The sequence below is a fragment of the Ranitomeya variabilis genome, chromosome 4, assembly GCF_051348905.1.
Source record: "Ranitomeya variabilis isolate aRanVar5 chromosome 4, aRanVar5.hap1, whole genome shotgun sequence".
NCBI classification, from domain to species: Eukaryota; Metazoa; Chordata; class Amphibia; order Anura; family Dendrobatidae; genus Ranitomeya; species Ranitomeya variabilis.
In genome coordinates, this window is record NC_135235.1 from 646673993 (window position 1) to 646689472 (window position 15480).

The window sequence follows — 15480 nt, forward strand, 5'->3', positions numbered from 1 at the left end:
TCGCTATTTCCTAGATGCCCGACCACATGCAGATTTGTTATTCTGTCAGGTCTATTAGATAGTATTAGGTCTAAAAGTGCTGCTCCTCTGGTTGGATTCTGCACCAATTGTGAAAGATAATTTTTCTTGGTTATTAGCAGAAACCTGTTGCCTTTATGGGTTTCACAGGTTTCTGTTTCCCAGTTAATATCCGGGTAGTTAAAGTCCCCCATAACCAGGACCTCATTATGGGTTGCAGCTTCATCTATCTGCTTTAGAAGTAGACTTTCCATGATTTCTGTTATATTTGGGGGTTTGTAACAGACCCCAATGAGAATTTTGTTACCATTTTTCCCTCCATGAATTTCCACCCATATGGACTCAACATCCTCATTCCCTTCGCTAATATCCTCCCTTAAAGTGGACTTTAGACAAGACTTTACATAGAGACAAACCCCTCCTCCTCTCCGATTTTTACGATCCTTTCTAAACAGACTGTAACACTGTAAGTTAACTGCCCAGTCATAGCTTTCATCTAACCATGTCTCGGTTATTCCCACTATGTCAAAGTTACCTGTAGATATTTCTGCTTCTAGTTCTTCCATCTTGTTTGTCAGGCTTCTGGCGTTTGCGAGCATGCAGTTTAGAGGATTTTGTTTTGTTCCAATCTCCTCGCTGTGGATTGTTTTAGAAATGTTCTTACCTCCCTTCTGAGTATGTTTTCCTGGGTCTTCTTTGTTCGAGTCTAATGTTTTTCTTCCCGTCCCCTCTTCTTCTAGTTTAACGCCCTCCTGATGAGTGTAGCGAGTCTTCTGGCGAATGTGTGTTTCCCAGGTTTGTTGAGGTGTAGTCCGTCTCTGGCGAGGAGTCCATCGTACAAGTAATTCACACCGTGGTCCAGGAATCCGAATCCTTGTTGTCTGCACCATCGTCTTAGCCAGTTGTTCGCATCAAGGATCCTGTTCCATCTCCTGGTGCCATGCCCATCTACTGGATAGATAGAAGAAAAAACTACCTGTGCATCCAGCTCCTTTACTTTCTTCCCCAACTCTTCAAAGTCCTTGCAGATTGTCGGTAGGTCCTTCCTTGCCGTGTCATTGGTGCCAACATGTATCAGAAGAAATGGGTGGACGTCCTTGGAGCTGAAGAGCTTTGGTATCCTATCAGTCACATCCTTGATCATCGCACCTGGAAGGCAGCATACTTCTCTTGCGGTTATGTCCGGTCTGCAGATGGCTGCTTCTGTGCCTCTCAGTAGTGAGTCTCCCACCACCACCACTCTTCGTTGCTTCTTGGCTGTACTTTTTGCTGTCACTTGTTGCTGTGTACCCTTTTCTTTTTTGCTTGCTGGTAGTGCTTCATCCTTAGGTGTGCCATCTTCATCCTCAACAAAGATTTGATATTGGTTCTTCAGTTGTGTGGTTGGTGATTTCTCCATGGTCTTCTTGCTTCTTTTGGTCACATGCTTCCACTCATCTGCGTTTGAAGGTTCTCTGACACTTTTTTCACCTTCTGTGACCAGTAGAGATGCTTCTGTTCTGTCTAGGAAGTCTTCATTCTCTTTGATGAGTTTCAAAGTTGCTATTCTTTCTTCCAGACCCCGCACCTTTTCTTCTAAAAGGGCCACTAGTCTACACTTCTGACAGGTGAAATTGGATTCTTCTTCTGGTCGATCTGTGAACATGTAGCACATGCTGCAGCTCACCATGTAGGTTGTCACCTCTGCCATGTTGCTCCTAGATCCTGCTGACTTGCTGTGTGTTTTCCCTCTTGTGTAATCTACTCAGCCAAGCTTTCTTGCAATAATGTCCTACAGGTAAAAATTTGCGCGCCGTAAGGCGCGCGGTTTGGTGATGCTTTCCAAGCAGCTGGTCCCGGCTGTACCCAACGATCTTCTTGCTGAGGGAGACTCTTCGCTTTTCCCAGAAGGCACCTGGAGATGGCACCTATCTTTGCTTCAAGTGCACAACCTAGAGTTCTATCATCAACAAGAATATAGTCTATCCTTCTATAGGAATAAAATCTTGAGGAGAAGTGAGAATAATCTCTCCCAGAGCTCTGGAGATATCTCCAGATATCATGTAAGGCCGGTTTCACACGTCAGTGCCTTCGGTACGTGTAGTGACAGTTTTCTCATGTACCGGAGACACTGACACACGTAGACCCATTCAAATGAATGGGTCTATGCAGGTGTCAGCATGTTTTGACGGACTGTGTGTCCATGTGCAAAATATGCAGACATGTCTGTTTTTACCCGGACACACGGCCCACCAAACGTCCCGCACACGTGCATACAGAGAACAGTGAACACTGTCCTCCGTGCTCACAGACGGCCACTGGAGAAGTAGCGCTACTGTAAGCCACTGTCCCTTCATGTGGTGCTGAACCTGGCTTTCATCCATTGTCCCCTGCTGTGCCGGCGAGCAGCGCAAGCAGGGGACAATGAATGAAAGAAAAAAAACGATGTGGGGTCCCCCCTATACTTTACAATCAACCTGGCAAAACTCACAGGTTCAGGCTGCTATTCTCAGGCTGGTAAGGGGCCATGGATATGGGCCCCCTGGCCTAAGAAAAGAAGCCTGCAGCTGCCCAGAAAAGGCACATCTATTAGATGCGCCAATTCTGGAACTTTGCCCGGTTTTCCCCACTTGCCCTGTAGTGGTGGTAAGTGGGGTAAATGTCACCTTCCTATTGTAAGGTGACATTAAGCTGGACAACATCAATAAGACACCTATCCATTACTAATCCTATAGTTGTTAAAGGGTTAATCAAACACACCACACAGTTAGAAAAAAAGTCTTTTAATGAAATAAAACAATATACACATTTTTTCCATCTTTATTACTCTGCCATTCCAAGTGAAGCCCTCGATCTCCTGAAAAAAATGTCAAAAAAATAAACCAACAATATACCATACCTATCCGGCATACAGTCATTCCCACACAGTAATCCATATATAGGGGAATTTACAACCGGGAGCACTGCTAATGTAACTGCTCCCGGCTGTAAACTACTGGTGAATGAATGAAATGCTGGGAGCAGAGCTTTGGTGAATACCGGTGACGTCACTGAAGCTGCGCTCTCTGGCGACCTGAACCAAAATGAACTCTTCAGCGAGGGAAAATCAGCTGGCATTTTCCCATGCTGAAGAGTTCATTTTAGTTTAGGCCGCCAGGGAGCTCAGCTTCGGTGACGTCACCGCTATTCACCAAAGCTCCGCTCCCAGAATTTCATTCATTCACCAGCATTCATAGCCACTCCAACTCTTTTGTTGTTGTTTGCAAAGAACTGATGTGGATATCATGGGTTATTTAGAAGAGTATTATCCTGCGCCAACAAGTGCGTTTCTTGAACACAGATTACATCAGCAGTTTGCAAATATTCTTCCAAAAGATGGATCGTTTACCTGGTGAGTTCAAACTGTTGGCATTTATAGATAAAACTGTAACATGCATTATTAATACTATATACTGCTTTATGTGAAACCACTGCTCCTAAATGAGTGACAAACATGGGGAGAACAGACAAGGGGAGGACGGACAGGGGAATAAATATGTTTGTATAAAGAAATGAAGGGTCATCAAACCTAGATTTTTGCTTAAACATGAGGAAGTTCCCTTATAGTTCAAAGAACAAGCAAAGAGTAAAGAAAAAGAGTAAAAAAAAACACTCTGTGGGGAAGTTTGCCTGGTTTCAACATCGCCATACAGGCACCAGGCAAAGAGTAGAAAGCAGGAAACCCAAAACGGCTCTCCAGCAATCAATCAGGCCTTACACTAGTCTGGGTCCATTTTTTTCTTTTCCTGTGCCTGAGGAGCTCTTTTGTCATTCAGATATATAGGCTGAATCTTCCACTTTCGCAATAAGCCTTTTCCAGGGATATGCAAACAAATCTGGAATTGTTCCTCGTGAGTTTCAATTTTGTGGGGAATCCCCAGTTGTACTTTATCCATTGTTCTCTGAGGGCTGTAGTATACGGCATATATTCCGTCCTCTGAGCTAAAGTACCTGTCGATAAATCAGGGAATACCTTCAGCTGGGCCAAATTATCTGGAAGCTTCAGCCTTTTCCTAAGGCAAGCCATAAAAGTCTGTATAGAAATGAATGTGGGCAATAACGGCTTGTGATAAATCTGGGCTGAGGCCTTTTCGTTTTGGAACTCAATGATTGATATAATACACAAAGTCCTTGCTGTCTGCAGAAGGGATCACTGTTTGTGTAAAGCTCTGCAGGAGACCTGGCAAGTCTCTGTCAGGAGTAGATTCATTAATCCCTATAATGCGAATATTGTTCCTCCTGGACCTGTCCTCAAGGTCCAGGCTTTTGTTATAAATTTTGTGAAATGTTTTCTAAAGCCTCATTAGCATCTATTAGTTCATTATTAGTGATGAGCGAGTGTACTCATTGCTTGGGTTTTCCCGAGCACGCTCGGGTGACCTCCGAGTATTTGTTAGTGTTCAGAGATTAAGCTGAATGATTTACAGCTACTAGACAGCTTGATTACATGTGAGGATTCCCTAGCAACCATTCAACCCCCACAAGTACTCAGCCTGGCTAATAGCTGTAAATCATTCAGCTGAGGTGATGAAAACTTAATCTCCGAACACTAAAAAATACTCGGAGGTCACCCGAGCATGCTCAAGAAAACCCGAGCAACGAGTACACTCGCTCATCGCTATTCATTATGATAAGCTCTGTCAGTTTTTTCTCCAGATGATCTGTTCTAGTGCCCAGCTCCTGCAACTCTCCCTTAGGGCTCTTTCACACGTCAGTGTCTCCGGTACGTGTAGTGACAGTTTTCTCAAGTACCGGAGACACTGACACACGTAGACCCATTTAAATGAATGGGTCTATGCACATGTGCGTGTTTTCACACGGACCGTATGTCCGTGCTGAAAACACGTCGACATGTCCGTTTTCTACCGGCAGCACGTACAGCAATACGGACAGCACACGTGCACACGGAGAACAGTGTGCACTCTCCTCCGTGTGCACGTACCGCCCGCAGGAGAGACAGCGCTACAGTAAGCGCTGTCCCCCCTGCATGTGGTGCTGAAGGCAGAATTCCTCTCTTCTCCCCCGCCGGAGAGAAGAGATGAAAGATCAAGGTTTGTTTTTTTTTTGGGGGGGGTGAAAAATAAAGTTTGCATGTGCCCCCGCGTCCCCCCCCCCCAGTGCGCCGCCTGGCCCCTTGCCGCAGAAATACTCACCCGGCCAGCTCCCGCTATGTCTCCTCTGTCCTCTCAGCGATGGCAGCTTCTCCTGTGTGAGCGGTCACGTGGGACCGCTCATTACAGTCAGGGAATATTCACTGACTGTAACCACGTAACCGCTCACACAGGAGAAGCTGGCAGCGCGGAGAGGACACAGGAGACATCGCAGGAGCAGGCCGGGTGAGTATTTCTGCGGCAAGGGGCCAGGTGGCGCACTGGGGGGGGGGACGCGGGGGCACATGCAAACTTTATTTTTCAGCCCCCCCCAAAAAAAAAAACAAACAAAAAAAAACAACTTGATCTTTCATCTCTTCTCCCCGGCGGGGGAGAAGAGAGGAATTCTGCCTTCAGCACCACATGCAGGGGGGACAGCGCTTAGTATAGCGCTGTCCCTCCTGCACGGTCCGTGTGGTCCTCAGGCGGCACACGGGCGGCATACAGATGCCGCACGTATGTGCCACTTGAGCACACGGACATACGGACACAGATATCTCCGGTACCGGTTTTTCCGGTACCGGAAATATCAGGACGTGTGAAAGAGCCCTTAAAGTCTGATATCATTGCTTTCAGATCAGATTGGAGTTCATGTCTTGGAGACTTCAGCAAAGCCTCCATTGTTTTTTTTTTTGTGTAAGGGGGATATCAGTCTGTTCCTCCTCACCTCTTTCTGAAACTGCTGCCTGTGAGCCATCAAGGGGTGAAACAATGGATACTTGAAGCCTGTGCTGGCATTTCTTCAGTGGTGTTGCTATCAGTGTGTCAAGAGTGGCAGAAGAGGGTTGCATTGACAATCCAACACAATGGGCAGCACTTTAGCACATTTTATAAGTGATCATAAACTTGTAAATAACAACAATTGGTCGCTGAATAAATACTTTTTTTCCCCCACTGTACCCTTTGGGGCTATGCTCAGGAATCTTCCCAAGTTCACGAGGAGCAGTGTGTTGCTGTGGGACTGGGTAGAAAGGCTGAAAAGCATAATCTGCATGTATCCCTTGACCCCTGCCTCTAAGGCTGAGGTAGCAATGCTGACCATTGATCGGAAGGCACATCATACGGTTATCTATCACTCACCTAGGACACTGTGGATAAGGTGGTAGAAATCCTGGAGGACATGCATGGCGACAGCATAGACTTAGGGCACCTCTGCATGCGATTATTCCAGCAGGACCAAGGGGAACGTGAGACCAGAGCTCAGTATGTTAATGCTTTGCAGGAAGTGACGGCCCATATCACCAAGAAGAGCCAAGATGACCACCGAGGACTGCGTCCATTGGACAAAGTGCTGTGGAATCAACTAGTTGCTGAACTGAAAGATCCCTCCATTAGGCAGGTCTTAAAGGAACGACTATGCTTGAATCCTGATCTGAATGGGAGAAAAATGGCTAAGCAACAGCACATGTGAAAAAGACTTGAGTATACTAATAGATCATAAACTGAACATGAGTCAACAGTGCGATGCAGCAGCAAAAAAGGCAAATGCAATTCTGGGATGTATTAACAGAAGCATATAGTCTAGATCACGCAGTCATTATTGCCCTCTACTCCTCTTTGGTCAGACCTCATCTAGAATACTGTGTCCAGTTTTGGGCACCACATTTTAAAAAAGACATCAACAAACTGGAGCAAGTTCAGAGAAGAGCGACAAGAATGGTGATCGGTCTGCAAACCATGTCTTATGAGGAACGGTTACAGGATCTGGGAATGTTTAGCATGCAAAAAAGAAGACTGGGAGGAGACTTAATAGCTGACTACAAATATCTCAAGGGCTGTCACATTGTAGAAGGATCATCTTTATTCTCATTTGCACAAGGAAAGACTAGAAGCAATGGGATGAAACTGAATGGGAGGAGACACAGATTAGATATTAGAAAAAACTTTTTGACAGTGAGGGTGATCAATGAATGGAACAGGCTGCCACGAGAGGTGGTGAGTAGTGTTGAGCGATACCATCCGATACTTGAAAGTATCGGTATCGGATAGTATCGGCCGATACCCGAAAAGTATCGGATATCGCCGATACCGATACCCGATACCAATACAAGTCAATGGGACACCAAGTATCGGAAGGTATCCTGATGGTTCCCAGGGTCTGAAGGAGAGGAAACTCTCCTTCAGGCCCTGGGATCCATATTAATGTGTAAAATAAAGAATTAAAATAAAAAATATTGATATACTCACCTCTCCGGAGGCCCCTGCACCTTACCGCTGTTAACCGGCAGCCTCCTTTGCTTAAAATGAGCGCGTTTAGGGCCTTCCATGACGTCACGGCTTCTGATTGGTCGCGTGCCGCTCATGTGACCGGTACACGACCAATCACAAGCCGCGACATCATTCTCAGGTCCTAAATTCCTAGAATGAGGAGTTTAGGGCCTGAGAATGACGTTGCGGCTTGTGATTGGTCGCGTGGCGGTCACATGAGCGGCACACGACAAATCAGAAGCCGTGACATCATGGAAGGCCCTAAACATGCTCATTTTAAGCAAAGGAGGCTGCCGGTTAACAGCGGTAAGGTCCAGGGGCCTCTGGAGAGGTGAGTATATCAATATTTTTTATTTTAATTCTTTATTTTACACATTAATATGGATCCGATACCGATTCCCGATACCACAAAAGTATCGGAACTCGGTATCGGAATTCTGATACCGCAAGTATCGGCCGATACCCAATACTTGCGGTATCGGAATGCTCAACACTAGTGGTGAGTTCTCCTTCCATGGAAGTTTTCAAACAGAGGCTGGACAGACATCTGTGTGGGATGATTTAGTGAATCCTGTTTTGAGCAGGGGGTTGGACCAGATGACCCAAGAGGTCCCTTCAACTCTACAATTCTTTGAGATCTGAGGTTGAGGAGCAGGTCTGCAGATGAAGTCAGGTGAGGAGGTGAGAGGGAAGGAGAGATAATTATTTGACTAGAGGGTGCCGGGGTGTGGGGAGAGTGAGGATTAGTGGTGCAAAAACTTTAAGGGCATGGTGAAAGACTTTGGGCGCATATGGAATAGGCCAGGCTATTAGCTACTAGGCCAGTTATTGAGGATCTCACAGTGAGTATATATATATATATATATATATATATATATATATATATATACACACACATACACACACACACACACACACACACGTGCTTCTCACAAAATTAGAATATCAAAATGTTAATTTATTTCAGTTCTTCAATACAAAAAGCGAAACTCATAAATAGTCATTACAAACAGTGATCTATTTCAAGTGTTTTTTTTCTGTTCATGTTGATGATTATGGCTTACAGCCAATGAAAATCCAAAAGTCACTATCTCAGTAAATTAGAATAATTAACAAAAAACACCTGCAAAACCTTCTTAATCATTTAAAAAGGGTCCCTTAGTTTGTTTCCGTAGGCTCCAGTCATGGACACGACTGCTGACTTGATAGATATCTAGATAGCAGTCACTGACACACTCCACAAGGAGGGTAATCCACAAAAGGTCATTGGTAAAGAAGCTAGCTGTTTACAGAGTGCTGTATTCAAGCATATTAATGGAACATTGAGTGGAAGGAAAAAAGTGTGGTAGAAAAAGGTGCACAAGCAACCGGGATAACCGCAGCCTTGAAAGGATTGCTAAGAAAAGGCCATTAAAAAATTTAGGGGAGATTCACAAGGAGTGGACTGCTGCTGGAGTCATTTCCTCAAGAGCTTCCAAACACAGACGTATCTAGGACATGGGCTACAAGTGTCATATTCCTTGTGTCAAGCCACTCATGACCAATAAACAGTGCCAGAAGCATCTTACCTGGGCCAAGGAAAAAAACTGGACTGTTGCTCTGTGGTCCAAGGTGTTGTTTTAAGATGAAAGTAAGTTTTGCATTTCATTTGGCAATCAAGGTCCCAGAGTCTGGAGGAAGAGTGGAGAGGCTCACAATCCAAGCTGCTTGAGGTCTAGTAAGTTTTCACAATCAGTGATGGTTTGGGGAGCCATGTCTTCTGCTGGTGTAGGTTCACTGTTTTATCAAGACCAAAGTCAGCCAGTTCATAACTCACATGTGCTCAAATGGAAGCATGCTCCTGCTGCTTTGAAATTCTACCGCATCCCCCTTATTCACCTGACCTCGCACCATAGGACTTCCACCTCTTTCCAACAATGAAGTTATTGTTGAAGGGCAAGCCTTTTCCAGATGTTGAGACCCTGAATTCCAAAGTCACAACATGGCTTTTGGAGCAACCTGTCGACTTCTACAAGCGAGGTGTTTACAGTTGCTTACAAAGAAAGTGTGTCCCTAGGTGGCACCTATGTAGAGAAGGACTAATAACTTTGCCTAGTTTCATTGCTCTCAGTCCACAGGAAGCGTGTCAGGGTAAATTTTTCATGAACACCCCTCGTATATCTCCCATAAATATCGGCATATCGGATCGATGCAAACCCCAATATTCACTAGTTTCAGAGCATCTGAGAAAAATCCTTTGCACAGAAGCAGCTAATTTCTTGGAACAGAAAAAGCCTGATAGTCCCCCACGTCTGAGTATACAAATCCTACTGTAACAAGGAGGTTTTCTCAAACATAACCAATTGTCATGGAGGAGTTAGGTCTGTGGATTCCACAAATTCATACTCTCCTTCTTCTGACTTCATGGATAACTGGTTCGTGCAGCGTGACTCCGGTGTCAACGAGAGTGTTATGTGATTGGGCTTCCATTTTGCCCTGTCTGTCTTGTTTTATATTTCCTCATACATTTCACAGACTAGTGCTACTTAGGAGCATAGCAAGGAACAAGGCCCAGGCATCTCCAGTTTAAGGGGTAATCCTGTGACAGAAAAACATTATGTGCTGGGAAGCGAATTAGGATTTGGTGAACATATATCCCCTTAAAACAAATAATTTTTTACTATAAATATTTTAAAATACACCACCCATTGCTTTTTAGGCAAGGAAGGCCTAAAATAAAAATAAGACCAAGGTCTAGCGCACACCCTGCAATCGCCTATTCTGTCACCTGCCTGGCTGTGGAGGTTGGCACCCTAATAACGATTTTTTGGCGCCCCCACTCAACGTGGACTACCCCTCACTGCCCTAGATCACCCTAAACTGCAGGTGTGAAAACAATAATGCTTAAGAACAGAGATGAAGAAAGCAAAAAAATGGTCAAAAAAACAGAAAAAACACAATATAATAAAATTAGCAAAAAGAAGGCGGGAGCAGGATAATTACTATGACTTTTACAGAATACAGCCCCTTTCCTGAATCAATTTGCTAAACACTGATAATTAGCAATGGGTATGCTGTCAGATATGCCACATAAAAATATTAGCATCAATTACTGCAGCCTATACCACACATACTTATCTCCTGCAGATTGTATGGCTGACTTATAGCATAAATTGTGCCCATATATAGGGTTGACACCTGCAGTTAAAGAGAAATTAATATTCACTGCTCCACACGCCCATAGTCACTCCCACATCTCAGCGCTAGCTTAAGTGCATAGAGGTGAGAGGCATTATGGGCGTGGGGAGCAGTGAATATTAATTTCTCTTTAATAGCAGACACAAGGGTTAACAGCAGCTGCTCCTGCCTCCTGTGACCCGCTGCTCCACAGCTGCTCCTGCCTCCTGTGACCCGCTGCTCCACAGCTGCGGCTCCCCCACCTCTCCATCTAAAGCAGGTACATCTGGACTATAAGATGCACCCCCCCATTTACCTCCAAATTTTTGGAGGAAAAAAGTGCGTCTTATAGTCCGAAAAATATGGTATATATCATTGTAAAAAGGAACTATGGATATCCCGCTATTCTTCTGTATAAAATATGTGATATTGCTGTAGCCCTAAATTTCCGTACATGAGGTCTCTGAATAGATAATCTGAGGGTATGTGCACACGTCAGGATTTCTTCAGGATTTTTTAAGTTTTTTTGCAGATTTCCCTGATAAAAGCGCTATAATTCTGCACAAAAAACGCATACATTATGCATCCTATCATTTAGAATGCATTCTGCATTTTTTGTGCAAATGTTGCGTTTTTTTCCGCAAAAAAAACGCAATCCAGAAAAATTCCGCAAAAAATCCGCACAAAAAAACGCTCAAAAAAAAAAACGCATGCAGATTTCTGGCAGAAATGTCCGGATTTTGTAAGGAAAATTTCTGCAAGAAATCCTGACGTGTGCACATACCCTCACTCCAGCATTACAAATTTAGATAAGGGAGGTGGGGAGTGGGAGACATTTTATTTTAATTGGAATGGATAACACCAGATGTTCTAACAAAGAAGAAATGGATTGCACATGTACATAGCAATTTGCAATATGAACAAGTTTATTATTGTAGTACAGAAAACTTAAAGACATGGAGATTGTGGATTGAAAGAGACTGATGAATGGTAGATCGCTGAGATTTGGAGTTATGAAGAAGAGGGAGTAGGAAATATTGGATATTTTTGGGAGGGTAAAGGGGAGATGTTGCAATACTCTTGTCCTCCAAATAGTGAATATATAAATATGTAACTGAAATATTCAAAGGAATATTGCATTTAATTTGATTTTTAGATTACAGATGTATATTAATAACTTCACGTTTTAATTCCAATTTAAGTTCTAACTTACTTTCTCGTTTACTTCTTAGTCGTTACTTTGACTATTGGTTATGTCTATTCTTGTCATTTGCCAAAAATATATGGTTTACACCTGTGTGTTTTCTTTCGCAGTCAATAAAATATGATTTACAGGTTTACACCTTCTAGGTATGATAATGGCTTCTCCCTTTGTGGGATATTTGATGTTTAGTAAGACTCCTTTTGTTGGTAAAATATTTCTCACATTCTGAACATGGAAATGGCTTCTCCCCAGTGTGAGTTCTTTGATGTGTAACAAGATGTGATTTCTGGTTAAAATGTTTCCCACATTCTGAACATTTAAATGGCTTCTCACCTGTGTGAGTTCTCTGATGTTTAACAAGACTTGATTTATTTGAAAAATATTTCCCACATTCTAAACATGAAAATGGCGTTTCCCCTGTGTGAGTTCTCTGATGTTTAATAAGAGTTGATTGATCTGCAAAACAATTACCACATTCTGAACATTGAAATGGCTTCTCACCTGTGTGAATTCTCTGATGTGTAACAAGACTTGATTTATTTGAAAAACATTTCCCACATTCTGAACATGAATATGGCTTCTCACCTGTGTGAGTTCTCTGATGTGTAACAAGATATGATTTATCTGCAAAACAATTACCACATTCTGAACATGAATATGGCTTCTCCCCTGTGTGAGTTCTCTGGTGTGTAGCAAGATACGATTTATTTGCAAAACATTTACCACATTCTGAACATGAAAATGGCTTCTTCCCTGTGTGAATTTTCTGATGTTTAACAAGATACGATTTATCTGCAAAACATTTTCCACATTCTGAACATAAAAACGGCTTCTCCCCTGTGTGAGTCCTCTGATGTGTAACAAGATAAAATTTATCTGGAAAGCATTTACCACATTCTGAACATGAAAATGGCTTTGTCCCTGTGTGAGTTCTCTGATGTTTAATAAGATTTGATTTTTTGTTAAAATGTTTCCCACACTGTGAACATAAATATAGTGTCTCTCCTGGTTGAGTTCTCTGATGTGCAACAAGTTTTGACTTACTTCCAAAACATTTCCAACATTCTGAACATGAACACGGCTCCTTCATTGCGTGAACTGTTTTTTGTCTAACATGCTCTAATTTCGGATTAAAATATTTCCCACACTCGGAAGAAAATCTTTTCTCCTCTACGTGAATTTTTGGATCTGAAACAAAAGATGTTTTGAGGGAAAAACTGTTTTCACATTCTACACTTGAAAATTGCTTGTGTGCTGTAAGAGCAGTCAGATTTTTACCACCTATTTTGTGACTTTTATTTTTCTTAATAGTCTGTGATGAATCAGAAGACAGAACCTGTTTAAAAGGATAAGATGATAGATCTTTGCTGTGAAAGGATGACTGTATTTCTGGAACAGTGGCATAGATGTCAGCTATATCTTGAGTGATAGAAAGGTCATCTGATTTAAAAATTGAAGATGTCAGTTGTCCCTCTGAACTCTTGTAGCAGTCACCTGCCAAGAATAAACAATATTTTTTTAATAAACTATGTTGAATTATAGTTTCATAACATTTCTAAATTACCTAAGAAATTGCATGTTATGAAGCAAAATTAAATTATTTACCAAGACAAAAACAGTTAAAGGGAACCTGTCACCCCCAAAATCGATGATGAGGTAAGCTCACCGTCATCAGGGGCTTATCTACAGCATTCTGTAATGCTGTAGATAAGCCCCCGATGTTACCTGAAAGAGGAGAAAAAGAGGTTAGATTATACTCACCCAGGGGCGGTCCCGCTGCGGTCCGGTCCGATGGGTGTCTCAGGTCCGCTCTGATGGGTGTCTCAGGTCCGCTCCGGCGCCTCCTATCTTCATTCCATGACGTCCTCTTCTGGTCTTCACGCCGCAGCTCCGGCACAGGCGTACTTTGTCTCCCCTCAACAGAGGGCAGAGCAAAGTACTGTAGTGCGCAGGCGCCGGGACTCTCTGACCTTTCCAGCGCCTGCACACTGCAGTACTTTGCTCAGCCCTCAACAGGGCAGACAAAGTACGCCGGAGCCGCAGCGTGAAGACAAGAAGAGGACGTCATCGTAAGAAGATGGGAGGCGCCGGAGCGGACCTGAGGCACCAATCGGAGCGGGACCGCCCCTGGGTGAGTATAATCTAATGTCTTTTTCTCCTCTTTCAGGTAACATCGGCGGCTTATCTATAGCATTACAGAATGCTGTAGATAAGCCCCTGATGACGGTGAGCTTACCTCACCATCGATTTTGGGGGTGACAGGTTCCCTTTAACAATATAACAGCAGACCTTGAAAAACAACATCCATGAATGAATCCAGCAAAATCTGTTCTCCCAAAGCCAATCCCCTCATTTCGGAGTCCTGCTGTCTGCTCAAATACGGCTTCAATCCACATTTTTAGCATTGCTGTAGCAGTGTAAAGCCAATTAAAAATTTGTGGTGGTCGTGTATCCAGAAGCCCAAGCTGGGCACCACTTATTGGGCACTAAAATGGCATATCTGCTATTTTCACTCTCCAAGATCAACTGCATGCTTGTTTTCAGAGATTAGCTGTGGAGTCAAAATAGTCACACTCCTAAAGATGAATTCTATGAGGATAACACAGTTTTTCTACTGTTCTGTTTTTCCACCATTTTGGCACCTTCGGTGATCTTCAAATGGTGCCCTCAATTTATTCCAGCAAAATCTAAATTCCCATAGCCAAATTGTGTTCCTTCCCTTCTGAGCTCTGCTATGTGCCCAAACAGTATGATATTGTCCGATTCAGGAGAAATTGGAAAATATATTAATCGGGTCAATTTTTTTTCTATTTCCACTTGTAAAACTGAAAAAAAATTGGGAATACTTCAACAATATAGTGAATTTTTGTTTTTTAACTTTTTCATTGCAATTTTTGTTAATTATTGTGATACACTTAAAAGGTTAAATTTATTGTATTATTCACAGTTTTAAGGTTGAAGGTAGAATTAAGTCCATCGAGTTTAACCTATAGCTCAATATGTTGATCCAGAGGAAGGTAAAAACCCAATGGGACAGACAGTAATGACAGGCAGCACGGTGGCGCAGTGGATAGCACAGCAGCCTTGCAGTGCTGGAGTCCTGGGTTCAAACCCCACTAAGGACAACATCTGCAAAGAGTTTGTATGTTCTCTCTGTGTTTGCGCGGGTTAACTCCGGGTACTCTGGTTTCCTCCCACATTCCAAAGACATACTGATAGAGAATTTAGATTGTGAGCCCCATTGGGGACAGCGATGATAATGTGGGCAACCTGTAAAGCACTGCGGAATCTGTTAGCGCTATATAAAAATAAAGATTATTATTATTATTATTATTAATGACTCCATATTAAGGAAAAAATTCCTTCCCGACTCCACATACAGCAATCAGACTAGTTGCATGGATCAACGTTCTCTCACAGATTATAGTATCCATAAACTATAATAATATATTTTTCAAAAAAGGCATCCAGACCTTTCTTGAATTTTAGTAGTGAATCTTCTATTGAAACATAATGTGTCAGAGAGTTCCATAGTATCACTGTCCGTGATTATCATTAAACCTTCTTTCCTCTAGACGTAGAGGATGCCCCCTTGTCACTGTTGCAGGTCTAGTTGTAAAAAAATCATTAGAAAGATCTCTTTACTGTCCCCTCATATATTTGTACATTATAATAAGATCGCCCCTAAGCCTTCATATTTCCACACTGAATAACCCAAAGTTTAAT

The 15480-nt window shown here is 42.9% G+C and overlaps 2 protein-coding genes across 3 annotated transcripts in view; both read right to left on the reverse strand.

Moving 5' to 3' along the window:
* The window catches only part of LOC143767347 (uncharacterized), a 294161-nt gene that overhangs the window by 181664 nt on the left and 97017 nt on the right, over positions 1 to 15480 (reverse strand). The window lies entirely within an intron of this gene.
* The window catches only part of LOC143767353 (uncharacterized), a 40133-nt gene continuing 36023 nt past the window's right edge, over positions 11371 to 15480 (reverse strand). Inside the window, exon 9 of one of the 2 annotated variants that reach the window (XM_077255610.1) lies at positions 11371 to 13248. In XM_077255610.1, coding sequence (XP_077111725.1) covers positions 11897 to 13248 — 1352 coding nt within the window. In that variant the 3' untranslated portion in view covers positions 11371 to 11896. The remainder of the gene's footprint in view (positions 13249 to 15480) is intronic. The other variant, XM_077255611.1, reaches the window with a different exon arrangement.